Source organism: Carex rostrata, chromosome 4, assembly GCF_964058835.1.
Source record: "Carex rostrata chromosome 4, lpCarRost1.2, whole genome shotgun sequence".
NCBI classification, from domain to species: Eukaryota; Viridiplantae; Streptophyta; class Magnoliopsida; order Poales; family Cyperaceae; genus Carex; species Carex rostrata.
Window position 1 is genome coordinate 9,843,239 of NC_135921.1, and position 12,531 is coordinate 9,855,769.

The following is a 12,531-nucleotide window of genomic DNA, read 5'->3' on the forward strand; positions in this document are numbered from 1 at the left end:
CGATTGAGACCAATGATCATAAAGATCGATAAAATGTTATGTGGTATGTATTAAAATGCAGATTGCTAGTAATATGATCAAGACTGATATGGTGATGATGGTGCTCTCAGCTTATAATTAGTGTGCTTATATAGTGCAAAAAAAAGGGTATGCTAAGAAAGGTTGAATTCTCTTTCGTCTAAACTACCAAAATAAGATAAGATGCAACGAACCTCATCTAGAGAAAGGGAGAGAAATCAACAAGTTTTACATACTTGTAGCCCCTCTCGCATGATCTGTTACATCTCAAATGAAAGAAATCTAACTTATTTGTTATGAACTCATTGGGACAATTTCTATTACGAGTCACTGACGTGTGGGTACGGTGCCCTCGCAGAGAATGGGACAGTATCCGCGACCGATACTGTTGGTATACCCTCGCGGATACGACTGTCGCTAATAAAAAAACACCTTTTTGTCGGTATATCCTCACGGATAGTCACTTTTTTTTTTCTCGCGGAGAGTTCCACGTGGAACCAGACTTCCGAACTATGGGGATCAAATATTTATGGGGGTCAATTATATAAAAATTTTATATAGAGAATGGGAGTCAATTTTACAATTCTGTGACATTTTACTCTAAATTATATAGAAAATCATCTATAAATATAAAAAAAAAAAAAAACTTAAAAAATGGTTGTCAATAGACCCTCATATCTACTTCTTCGATCCATCTACTTCTAGTTCTAATACCTCATGTCTTTCATACCTCATAATATCTCATACTTTATATTTTCATTTTTAAAGTCCAAGCTGTCGATCCGAACCGCCCAACATGGTATCCATACTAAAATATGCTTGGAAATAAAATTTTATAATTTTTAGAAACTTACTATTTTTTTAAGATAGATATAAAATTATTATTTCTGGACCAAGCAGTGATTTTCTACCCATCTGAAAATTAAAATAGTAAAAATTTTCCAAAATTATAAAATTTCACCCCAAGCATATAATTTTAGTATGGATGTCATGTTGAGCGGTTCAGGTCGACAATTTGAACTACCCTCCCAATAATACAAACCCACATGAATTATTATTGACAATAATAACTCAAAAAAATTGATTGATCATTTGTGAGGACAATTGTTTCATTTTTCTACTTGTGATGCACACACAAGTATGTGTCTAAATGTCACTAGTATGCATCACAGACAAAGAATTAAACCACATATCCTTACAAACCGGCTAATTAAAAGATTAATTATTGCTCTTACACATGCTACATATATTTTATATTTTAAATAAAGAATAAAATAGATACTTTATAAATTTAAAATGAGTATTAACATAGAATGCAATAAATTGGATAAATTTTAGTGTTTTTTAAATTTAGAATGATAAATATGATATTATGAATTTTATAAAAAAGAATATATGTAATTATAATTTTAAAAATCTTGAAGGAGATATACGTGATATTTTTCCTTTGATAAATAAATGGATTAGAACGGCCAACGGCTTTCTTCTTGATTGCACGTATGTTTTGTTGCTCTGCTTGTTCTCGCCTAAAAGGCTTCCTTTTGCATGAAGCTACATTCTATAAAGCCTTAATTGAAGGCACAGCATGGGCATATATGGATAATATGATATATGCATATTGGATGCAATTTTGTTGGTACGCCATAGTTATATCAGTTTGTAATTTCTACTTATCATAAAATGGTCGTATTAAGTTTTAATATGATACTACTGTATGACCCACATGATTCCGAGGGGTAGCTGCTCCTTTTGGATTTTAAGTTTTAGTGGAGATCGGAACATTCCGATCGACTTCACTCTTTGAAAAAAAATTGTCTCCCTTTGAATATTTGATTTGCAATTCGGATTAAATTTAGAATTAAAATTGAAATAAGTTTCTTAAATTATGATTTGTAATAAGAATCATAAATTATAAGTCATAATATTGAAAAGTATAAGTTAAAGCATTGTTTATTATCGAGTACATAACTAGTTAATAGATTACTCAATTAGTTATTTAAACCCCATTCGATATTTTTTTATCTCTCTTGACGAAAATTCTAGATCGACCCCTAACTAGCTATAGGTAGATATCTTCAATTTGCTTATAGACATGTGATTGTTTTAGGGTGTTCGTCTGGTCTTGATTTTTAATTTGCTTGAATCAGAAACAAAGTTGCTTTGGTTAACTCTGTTTGGTTTTAGATTCATTAAGAATGTACCGAAGTAATAAAAAAATAGGAAACTTGAAAAATTTAGAACCCTTTTTAATAGCTCGTTTACAACATCTGTTGCTTCTAGTTGAGTTTATATATATATTCGTTTGATTAATCTCATTAAAAAGAACTTGAATTTATTATTATCTATTGTGTGGGTTCTTCATATGCATTTTTATTTTTTAGGCTTTTACATGCACCACGTTAATTTGGTTCTCTAATGTACGTACCTACGTCTTGACTCCTGACAAGTGAGAAAACAATTGAAAAGGATTTAACTAAGAATTCAAATATGAATGTCATAGGGGGTAATGCAAAATAAACCACCAGATCAATTCATGTAGAATCAATGTTGCACTCACAGCTTTATCAAAAAAAAAGGTCACGTGATTTACAATCCCGCCATCCTCATCATCAAGTATATATCATAGTAACAAAATTCGCGATTTATTCACATTTAATTCATTTTTTTGACGTTTTCAAACTGAACTCTGAATAAAACGCAAAAAAACGTATAATACATTTTATTCGTGAGAAAAACACCCAAAAAAAAATTGAATTTTTTTTTGCTGGCATTTTTTTGGAGATTTTTTTTTTTGCTTCCTTATTGTACCGAATCATTCCTGAATTATACACGAATCACGAATTTTTGATCCTGCTTAACCGAACCCGAACTTTTCCTTTGTCACTATGGTATATATATAGTACACTAGCTATTAGAAATTGATCGCCGTCCCATTTTTTTCATACTGAGTATGGGTCAACTTTACAATATCCATAGCATTTTATTCGTGATAATGCAGTGATTTATGGGACAAGTTGCTCTCCTCTCCTTATTAGTCTCCAGACCAATTTTTTTTTGTTAGCCCAGAAAAAATGTAGTAAAGCACAGCCCGCAATTTCCATCGTGATGACTGTACCTATTTGATCTTTGACGGGATGTTGTGCGCAAACGAATCGGGTCAGTCTAATGTTTGGTTTTCTGGAACGGTTTCTCAAAGAGGGTCACAACACTAATGCTCATATCCTCAATCCAATACTTAGAGGCCTCTGTCGTGAGAATAGGATTGGTGAGGCTTCGATTATGCATGGTGCTCGACAAATTGACTATACTTGGATGCCAACCCAATGTTGTGACCTTCTTCATTGTTATAGATGGGCTGTGCAAGAAGGGTGAAATTGACGAGGCAATGAATTTTCTAAATGACATGATTTCTAGACTTACAACGCTTTTATAGATGGGCTGTGTAAAAAGAGTGAATTTGAGGAATTTTTTTTATAAATCATAATTAGAAAAAAGATTTTTACCCAACCAACATGATTATTTTTCTTTTTTTACAAAAGCCATAAAGAAATGGCATTTCGGTCCCAGCCATTTTCACAGATTTCGAGAAAAAAAATACGTTGAGAAATTGTAAAAATATATACCGGGACCGAAATGTCATTTCAGTTCGAAAAAAAAAATTCTGGGACCGAAATAGCATTTCGGTCCTTACGATTTTTGTAAAAAAAAAATAATCATATTGGCTTGGTAAAAATATTTTTCCTAATTAAGGTTTATAAAAAAAATAAAAAAAATCAAATTTGAGAAGACAATAGAATTTGTACATGACATGATTTCTAAATAGCATAAGCCTAATGTCGTGACCTATAGCACTCTTTTTCATGGACTCTGCAAGAAAGGTGAAATTTTTTTTGAAATTGAAAAGGCAATGGACTTTATACATGACATGATTTCTAAAGGCCTTCGTGGAGGCTGTTGTCCTCTTAAGAATAAGTGGGCTGTACAAGTATTGTGAAATTATTTGAGAACGCTTTTGAAATAATATCGTGATGGAACTGCTTGTTTGATAGGAACAGATATAGTGTGCTATGCCTATCTTGGTTCAATATTTTCTTAATTGTTGTGTGGATTAATGTACTCCTTAGTCCTTAATTATTGTGGTTGAGTTTATTTTTTTCTTGCTATTTAAAAGCTTTTAAGCATCGTTTTCAATCTCTTTCCGCTTTTTATTGATTTATTGGTCCATGAAATCATAAAATGCCAAAACTAACCAGGCTAATATGACAAACTGCTGTCAGAATGAATCCCACACAAATACACAATTCGATGCTAGGTCTATTATTCAAAGACAGCTATGTATTGTCTCATTGAGAATTTGAGGCCCTGATTTGAGCCTACCAGTAAAACTAAATCTATAATTTAAAGGGAAATTTTTTTATAGTGAAACTTCAACTGAAAATATTTTTGTTTAATGAACATAAGCTAGTAATCCTACAGCAATAACTGCTGTAGATTTGACAGAGTTCATCACATGCAAAAAATATAGATTTGCTCTTTACCTATCGCGGTGATATATCAGGGAAAATAACTTTGCTAAGCACTAAAGACTAAAGTGCTATCTTGGAGACGAAGTTTTTTTCGGATTCGTCTACAAATCTAATTCCGTAGACACTCATTCCAATTCCCTATATTATTTTATATTAATTTCTCAAAATAAAAAATTTTCCTCCACTTGGTTATCAAGGATTATAGTACAGCCTACACAGGCACCTGAACTAGGGGCTGTCTCTCGTCTTTTTCTCTTTGGGCCTGTTCGGCAAGCTATGGAATAGCAAGAGAATAGAGGAATTGTGGAATTAGGAATTGGCCACTCTTCTTCTCTATTCTAATTGTGTTCGGCAAACTCAACTATTGGAATAGTAAAAGTGAAACTCATTAAAATACAATAATAATTGAAAATGACTCTTATATCCTTATTGAGTTTGGTTAGTGCACCAACGTCATGTGTAGTGCTTGATTAAAATGCATATTCAATAAAATGGTGAATGTAAATTCAAGAGATAAAATTATGAAATAAAAGTTAATAATATAGTTCAAATATTCTAATAAAATGTTGAATTAGTATTAGCAATAGTAAAAAAATAATCTATAATAAGTATTAAATTGAAAATGACTCTTATATTTGAATCCATGAAACTTATCCTACGAAAAGAATAAAGAAAATTTATTCTAAAATAATATATGCATGATATTTTCTACATTGTGTCCATGAGGTAATAAAGGCTTTTTATATATTGTACATTGTGTACCTAAGGTTGGTACTGGTACTGATTTTTACCAGTTCAAGGATGACTTGGGCTGAAGCCTTATGTAATCATGATATTCCTATGATAGGATAAAATAAAAGATGACATGATATTTTCTACATTGTGTCCAGTCAAAACACTTTACTGTATCAAGCACCCCCCAAAAAATAAAGTAATTCGTAGATTTTTGTAATCCATTTTTTATCCGAATTTATGCTCCTAAATTATAATTTCTAAACAAAGCGACACCTTCTAAAAGCAATTTGAGTGAAATAATTCTAGGTTATGCGGTAAATGGTGAATGAGTATTGTACAAATTTCAAAGCACTAGCTAATAGGTAAGAGGAAGCAACAAATAACAAATATCGTACAATACCAGGTTATGCTTAAGCACAAGCAAGCTATCAATGGCAATTTAACTACTAAATCGGTAAAAAAAAAAAAGGGTGAAGGAAAATAAAACTCGCCAAAAGAGAGGGATATTAAATGAAAGATAAAATCGCGTACGTCTATCTCGTAGTTTTCATTTTACAGATTTTTCAGTAGTTCGTCGGAAATTTTGATCGGAGCAAACCGAGAGAAAAGGTGTTTCTCTTTTGGAGCATGTGCAGAAGAGGAAGAAAGAGATGTGAGTGGGAGAATATTAAAATGAGACTGAAGTGCCACATCAGCCAAACAGAGGGTAAATATGGTCTTTTTCTAGGGATCGAATCTCCTGCCCCCTGGGGGCAGAAATTCTTGCTCCTAGAGTCACTATTAGTGGGCTCCCTAAATTCTAAACCCTAAACCCAGCCCCACCCATCCTAAACTCGACCCCACCCCGCAGTGACTGAGGGGGCAGGATTTTCCTGCACCCCGGAGGGCAGGTGATCTGCTTCCCTTTTTCTATCCCTTTTCTAGCGCAATTCTCTATTCCAGCCTTCCACTAGAATTGAGAAAAGAGGAAAAGTCCTTCTATTCCGTCTCTCAATTCCAACTCACATTTTGACTGTTCGGCAAGAATAGACACTCTATTCCATTAAATTCCTCTATTCCAACTCTGCCGAACAGGCCCCAGGCCCCTTGAGCTTTAAGTACTTGTGTCTGTGTTGTCATGGTCTTTGGTCTCCACAAAATCATTACATAAATGCAATGGACCGTACTGAGATAGATGTTGACTCCATTTATTACTTTCTTCCAGCATTTCCGGTTAATATTAATGCATATAACATGATTTTATTTTTTCCAAAAGCTACTATTGGAATGTTTACATTTCTGAATGAGTGAGGCTATGTTAATATGCATATTATACCATTGTAGTAAAATACAGTATATGCAGCCGCACCGTGCATACTATAATTATTACACAACAATCTACGTTATAGACTCATATCTCTGTTTTGTAAGTTCAAATAGTCAATCTGAACATGGAACTGTACTTACTGACCAAATTTTATATCTTTCAAATAAAAAAAAAATACTTTTTTTACATAGGTAGAAAATCACTTGATTTGAAAATTCTGGACCATCCAAAAGCAGTGCCTTTTTACTCATCTAAAAATTAGAAAAAAAAAAACATTCTACAAAAATATTTTGATATGAAGATTATCTTTAACTATTTTGCTCGACTGTTTAACCTTTAAAATAGAGATGGATTCATAGCACGGGTGGATCCGTACCATAGACTCGCTCTTCCTGAATTACATCTTGTCACCACGCTTAAATTGGCCAATTATCAATAGAGAAAGAAATGCCAGCTGGTACCAATACAAATTGACCAATTAGTGCAATTCATCAGGTTAGGTAGCAATAGCATGATAGTACCAAACACAGTGCAATTCCAAAATTTAACTATTGGAAAACCTACCAAAAAAAATATTTTTGATTCAAGAAAGTGCACTTTCTATCTTAACCCGTGACATATAAAGCATCCACTTAGCGAAATTAATTTGCTGGTTCGGCAATGCCGGGATGCTTTTCCAGCCGACCTTCCGACGCTCGGGTCTTGGTTCGCTGCCACCGACTCACGCATATCATGGGCCTTCTTTTGGGCTGCCCGTAGCCTGTTTACTATCTTATCCATTGAAGATGACCTCTTCTTCTCCAATTTCATCTGCATAGTTTTTAACTCTTGCTAGATTTATGAAATTATCTTTTTGCTTATCAGTAATTACAGATAAAGGCGGGAAAGGATATTATGTACCTCGAGTTTTCTAATTGCTGCCTCAGCCTTTGCTTTTTGTAGGTTTTCCCATGCAGTTATTTTTGCTTCTTCTCTTTTGGACCTATATCCGGTAATAAGTGAGATTTTAGACTTTGAAAATAAAAAATAAAATACAAATATAACATGCAAATTAATTAATTGTGATAGTTCCATAACAAAACATGAGCAACAATTAATAGCTAATACTACACTACAGAATATTGTGCATTTTGGCTTTACGCAATCAAATTGTAAATTCAAGTATATTACAAATCATAAATTTGCCAGGAACAACTCTTTAAGTTGATATATATTGTTATTGCAATTGATTTGATGCAACTGATAAGTTGAAACATTCGATAATAAAAATATTCAAACAAGAAATGGACATACTTTGAAGCGCATCTCGCCTTTTCTCTCTCTTCCCAAGAACCAACTGATCTTTTGTCGAAACTCCTAAGGACGTTCCTCTTTGACCATCGAGTCACCGTTACCTGGTTGTCTATCTCTACATCTCTCACCTCCAACTTAGCAGAACTGCTATTTACCTCCTCAATGGGACCACGCGAAGGTGAGTACGAAAACGAAAGCTCCTTGGGAGAAGACGTGGCGCTTCCTTCGGGGCTCATTTGTGTAGCGACATCCTTAGTTAAAATCCCAGCAGTTATTCTTTGTACTGCTTCTCTTGTTATTTGAACCTTCTCCTCTATATTAAGTTGAAACACCAAAAATTATTGATCAAACTACTAAAAAATCTATATAAGAAAAAAAATTGCAAAAGGGAAAAAAGGCCCTCAATTTTTATCAGAATTTGCAAAACATGAACACTGAATGACTACTTTATCAGATAGTTCAATAGTACAGACATATTTCTATTCTTAGTTCTGATGATTTAGACATTATATTTGCATCAAATTTTATCTCCCCGGTCCCTCATTTTGTCCGTCTCAATTCTTAGAATTTCTTAATACCTTACAAATTATAAAGAATGAAATAGTTTCAATGCAAAGAGATTCCGTTGTGTGTAATTTTCCAGCAAAAAATAGATTTCACTTTGTTAATTGACATTACTGTATTTTCTGCATAACTCAAACACCACAAGTTCTTTTTATGCAAATAAAAATTAAATTAGCAGATAAGAACCTGGTTTAGTATCACGCGAGGGGGGTAATGCTGCAGTGGCCTCCATTAGTGTATCCATCCAACCGCTCACGCTTACCGACCTTAAAATAAACGGCTCCTTATTTGAACAAAGATTACCGACATTACCACTAGTCAAATTGTCGTCATGAACTCCGTGCTCAGGTATCAGGACGCCAGCCAAAAAAGGTGAACGTGCAACAAAACTTTCCCCGTGTGCAATCGGTGAGGCAGCATAGCCATTTGTGGGGCCAAGAGGCCCACTCTTGGACTTGGGTCTCCTGTGATGAGGTGGCGGGACAGACTGCCGCCCGGTCCCATCAACTGGGCTAAGAATCCACTTCTCAGCATCCTCCCATTTTGACGGCAACTTCCTACCATTGTTGAAAGGTAAAACAATACTGCTACTACCACCGTATCTCCTGTTGGAAAGTGGGACACGCTCAGAGCTCCATCCCTTCTGGTAGGTCCCGCTAGTCAGACCATGCCGGGTGTAGTTGGGCGTACCTGGGCTGGGAAATGTACCTGACCTACTTCGAGAGGAGGCGGAGCTCTTGCTCATGCCTCCTGGTCTATATCTCGGTGAAAGCACAACCACATCAGCGCATTGAGCCTCTTGATAAATGTGACGGTGTAACTGATGACTGGAACTTGGACCTTCAAAGGTAGCACCTTCAGATCTGAGCCTCAGATTCTGGCATTCTGTGACCAAAGAAAGGTACACTAAGTGTGATTTTACATACTAATAATAACAATTTTTTTTTGAATATTTTCAAAAATAATTACCTCTTAGTGCGTGGGAAAATGAATGCTTTGGTGGGTCTCCCTTCTCCTCTAGCTCTAGCACACCATTAAAGAATAAAGAATAAGACAGTATGAATAATGACAAAAGTAAATAGTAGCTAGTGGAGGAACTAAAGAGGCTAACACTAACCTGTGCGTAGATTCAAGTGCGATTGAGGCGTGAGAGTATCAGCAAAAGGGAAAGAAGAAAGCTCATTTCTTTTCTCTGGATCTGGATCTGGACCCGAAGGGGAGCAATCCGATTCCACTAAAGACTGTTTCAATTGCATAAAAGAGGAGAGAAAAGAAAACAAAAGTTGGTACCGCTTCAAAACCCCAGAAACACTTTTTAAGAGACTACTAAATGTCTAAACCCCCTTTTTGCTTTGCTTTTCAATTTCTCTCACATTGTAGTTTTCACTTTCATCATTGGATTCCTTTTTCATAAAAAAAAAAAAAATTGATTACATAACATGGGTTCAAACCTCAAACAAAAAATAATTAATCTTAACTGTTGACTTCACCCAAGCAGACAAAACTCCAGGATAAGTTTCTCTCCGATTTCTATCGTGCCTTTGATTTTTTTTTTTAAAATGATTCTCTATTTAGTCAAGGTTTAGTCCACCTAATCAAATAAAAAAAAGGGTTCACAGATGGGAACCTTAACTGAGGGGGGAGGAGGAAGAGATTTCTTCTCGCGTTGCTTTCGCTTTGTATCGGCAGATCGAGTGGGTTTGGGTTTGGTAGCTCTGTGCTTGTTGGTTCTGGTCTTGGGAATGTTGGAATGGAGGGATGAAGCGGGCTCGAGGTCGGGCATTCTCTCGAGCTTGCTCGCTCTAGCATTCCCCTCGAGCAACTCGCCGAGAGGAGAGAGGGATTGATTGTGCTTGTTAATTTGTTAAAGAATGTCGAGAGAGAGCGCGCGAGAAGCACCGCGATGGGTTACTGGGGTGTGGTGGTGGTGTTGTGAACAGTATATGGCGGGTGAGAGACCGACCAATTGGGAACTTGGGGAAGTACCGAAGTAGCAAGTGGGAAGTGGCAACTGTTAAACACTTGCCTTTCGTTCTCTCTTTGATTGGAGGAATTTTATGTATACCCCTCGAAATATTTGAAATTAAGTATTTTAAGTTTTAAAATTGGGTAATTTCGCTAAAGGTCACTAAATTTTATTATTTGTTACGAATTTGTCACTGAATTTCAATTTATTTCTCCATAGTTCATAACCACTTAACTTTTAATATGTCGCAATTAAATCATTCTATAACTTTTCTGTACAAAATATTAACGAAATATTCTCTTTCCGTCCAAAATATAACCGAAAACGCTCATTTCATCCAAAATTTTAACATAATATGCTTATTCCATCCAAAATACTAACGAAAAGTTATATTTTATTAATTTTTATATGCAAAGGTAATAGGGTGACTTGATTGAGTCAAATTAAAAATTGTGTAGCTATAGAGGGACAAATCAAACTTGAGTGTCCAATTTGTGACAAAGAACTAAGTTTATTGACTTCCAGCAAAATTAACCCTTTAAAATTAATAATGTCATATTTATTTATTTTAATTTTAAAACTCACAAATATACCTAATTTAATATGTTTTTATTAGAACTCATTTTAAAATTATGAATTTCTTTTTTCTTCTTTATTAAAAAATAAAAAGATTATGTAGTTTGTGTAAGAAAAAATATTCAGTCTTTAATTGGTCAGTTTCTGAGGATATGTGGTACATTTTTCTATTTGTGACCAGTGTTTTTAAATGCGATTTTCATTTGGTATGTAAAAGACCGTATGGGGCCAAATATGCAGAAATAATATGTGGTTGCATATGTGGCCGCATATGCGGAACCGCTGATGTGATTCTTACTACACAAGTAATAAATCCTAATTTACGCTCAATTCGGTTGTGATACCTCGCATATTTAGCCTATATTTGACTTGATTTCGTACCAAATTCACGTTCTAAATTGTCAAAATCATGTGCATTTCATTGATATATCCTTAGAATTTGGTACTGCTGAGAGTTTGTTTGTTTTCTGCATGATTGGAGCAAAATACACGAAGAAACGGCATTTTTGGACTCCCTGGTACGACCCTTACCAGGCTTGGTACGGCCTGGCCGTACCACCTTGGTACGACCCTTACCAGACTTGGTACGGCCTACCCTTACCAGGCTTGGTACGGCCCTTACCAGATTTGGTACGGCCCTTACCAGGCTTGGTACGGCCCTTACCAGACTTAGCCGATCCAGCCTCCCTCCCATCTTGTACGGCTTGGCCGTACCACTTTGGTACGGGCCGTACATAGATGCCGCCTGACAGAATTCAAATCTTGGCAGAGGCTATTTAAAGCGAGGGATCTCTCCATTTTCGAGGATTCCATTCCATTCCAGATCGAGAGCTCAGAGAAAGAGAGAAAGAGAGCAAAGGAGCAAGGAGAGAAGAAGAAGGAAGAAAAAGAGGCGAAAATCGACGGATCAACCTCTTCTCCACATCCGATCTTCGATCTAGTTCTATCATGCCTCTCTTTATCTCTTTACTTGTATTTCTGGACAGATCTATGACTTGTGAGTAGTTTATCATTGTTTCTAGGGTTTGTAGATGGATTTTCTTGATTTGTGTTGCTTTTCTTGATTTGGATCTTGTATGAACTCTTTTGATTGAATTGATTGTGAATTTGCTTGTCTTGATTGCTTTGTCTCTCTGTGATTGCATATGGTGTGCCTATAGTGGTAGATCAACCCTAACAAGGTCATGTGACCATTGCTTTCTCTCAACCAAACCAATCCCTTTAGGTAGACTTGTTCGAATTGAAGCCGAAAGGTTGAATTCTCCCCTAATTGACAGATTAGAGGATACCTTAGATCTCCAATCAATCAACTAGAGGATCTGGACCAAAACACGAGAGTTGAGGTTTAGAAACCCTAGAAGGTGAAGAATTGACTCCAAAACCTAGATCTTGAACCAACAAACGAGAGTTGGGGTTTAGGAACCTTAGGTATGGTCAATTGAATCTTTCTGAAGAGTTTAATACGAGGTACCAGCAAGAAATGCATCAACTCGAACTTGTAAGCTCTGTACTGGTACATCGGTACGGGTCTTACAAGAGTGGTGCGG

At 35.4% G+C, this 12,531-nt stretch overlaps 1 protein-coding gene across 1 annotated transcript; it reads right to left on the reverse strand.

Moving 5' to 3' along the window:
* Positions 1–6,900: 6,900 nt before the first annotated feature.
* Positions 6,901–10,484, reverse strand: LOC144553161 (Remorin family protein). Its single transcript, XM_078301262.1, has 7 exons — positions 10,070–10,484; positions 9,560–9,683; positions 9,412–9,465; positions 8,629–9,327; positions 7,879–8,191; positions 7,486–7,567; positions 6,901–7,395 (listed from the first exon to the last, which is right to left on the reverse strand). Exons 1-7 carry the CDS (start codon positions 10,223–10,225, stop codon positions 7,186–7,188), a joined length of 1,638 nt encoding a protein of 545 aa, XP_078157388.1. The 5' UTR covers positions 10,226–10,484; the 3' UTR covers positions 6,901–7,185.
* Positions 10,485–12,531: the final 2,047 nt, after the last annotated feature.

Excerpts from the sequence above, each read along its gene's own strand:
- LOC144553161 (XM_078301262.1), bottom strand. The coding sequence starts at position 10,225 with ATGCCCGACCTCGAGCCCGCTTCATCCCTCCATTCCAACATTCCCAAG. Across the intron at positions 9,328-9,411 it reads ATTTTCCCACGCACTAAGAG|AATGCCAGAATCTGAGGCTC; the intron begins GTAATTATTTTT and ends CTTTGGTCACAG. Across the intron at positions 7,396-7,485 it reads CAGCAATTAGAAAACTCGAG|ATGAAATTGGAGAAGAAGAG; the intron begins GTACATAATATC and ends AAAACTATGCAG.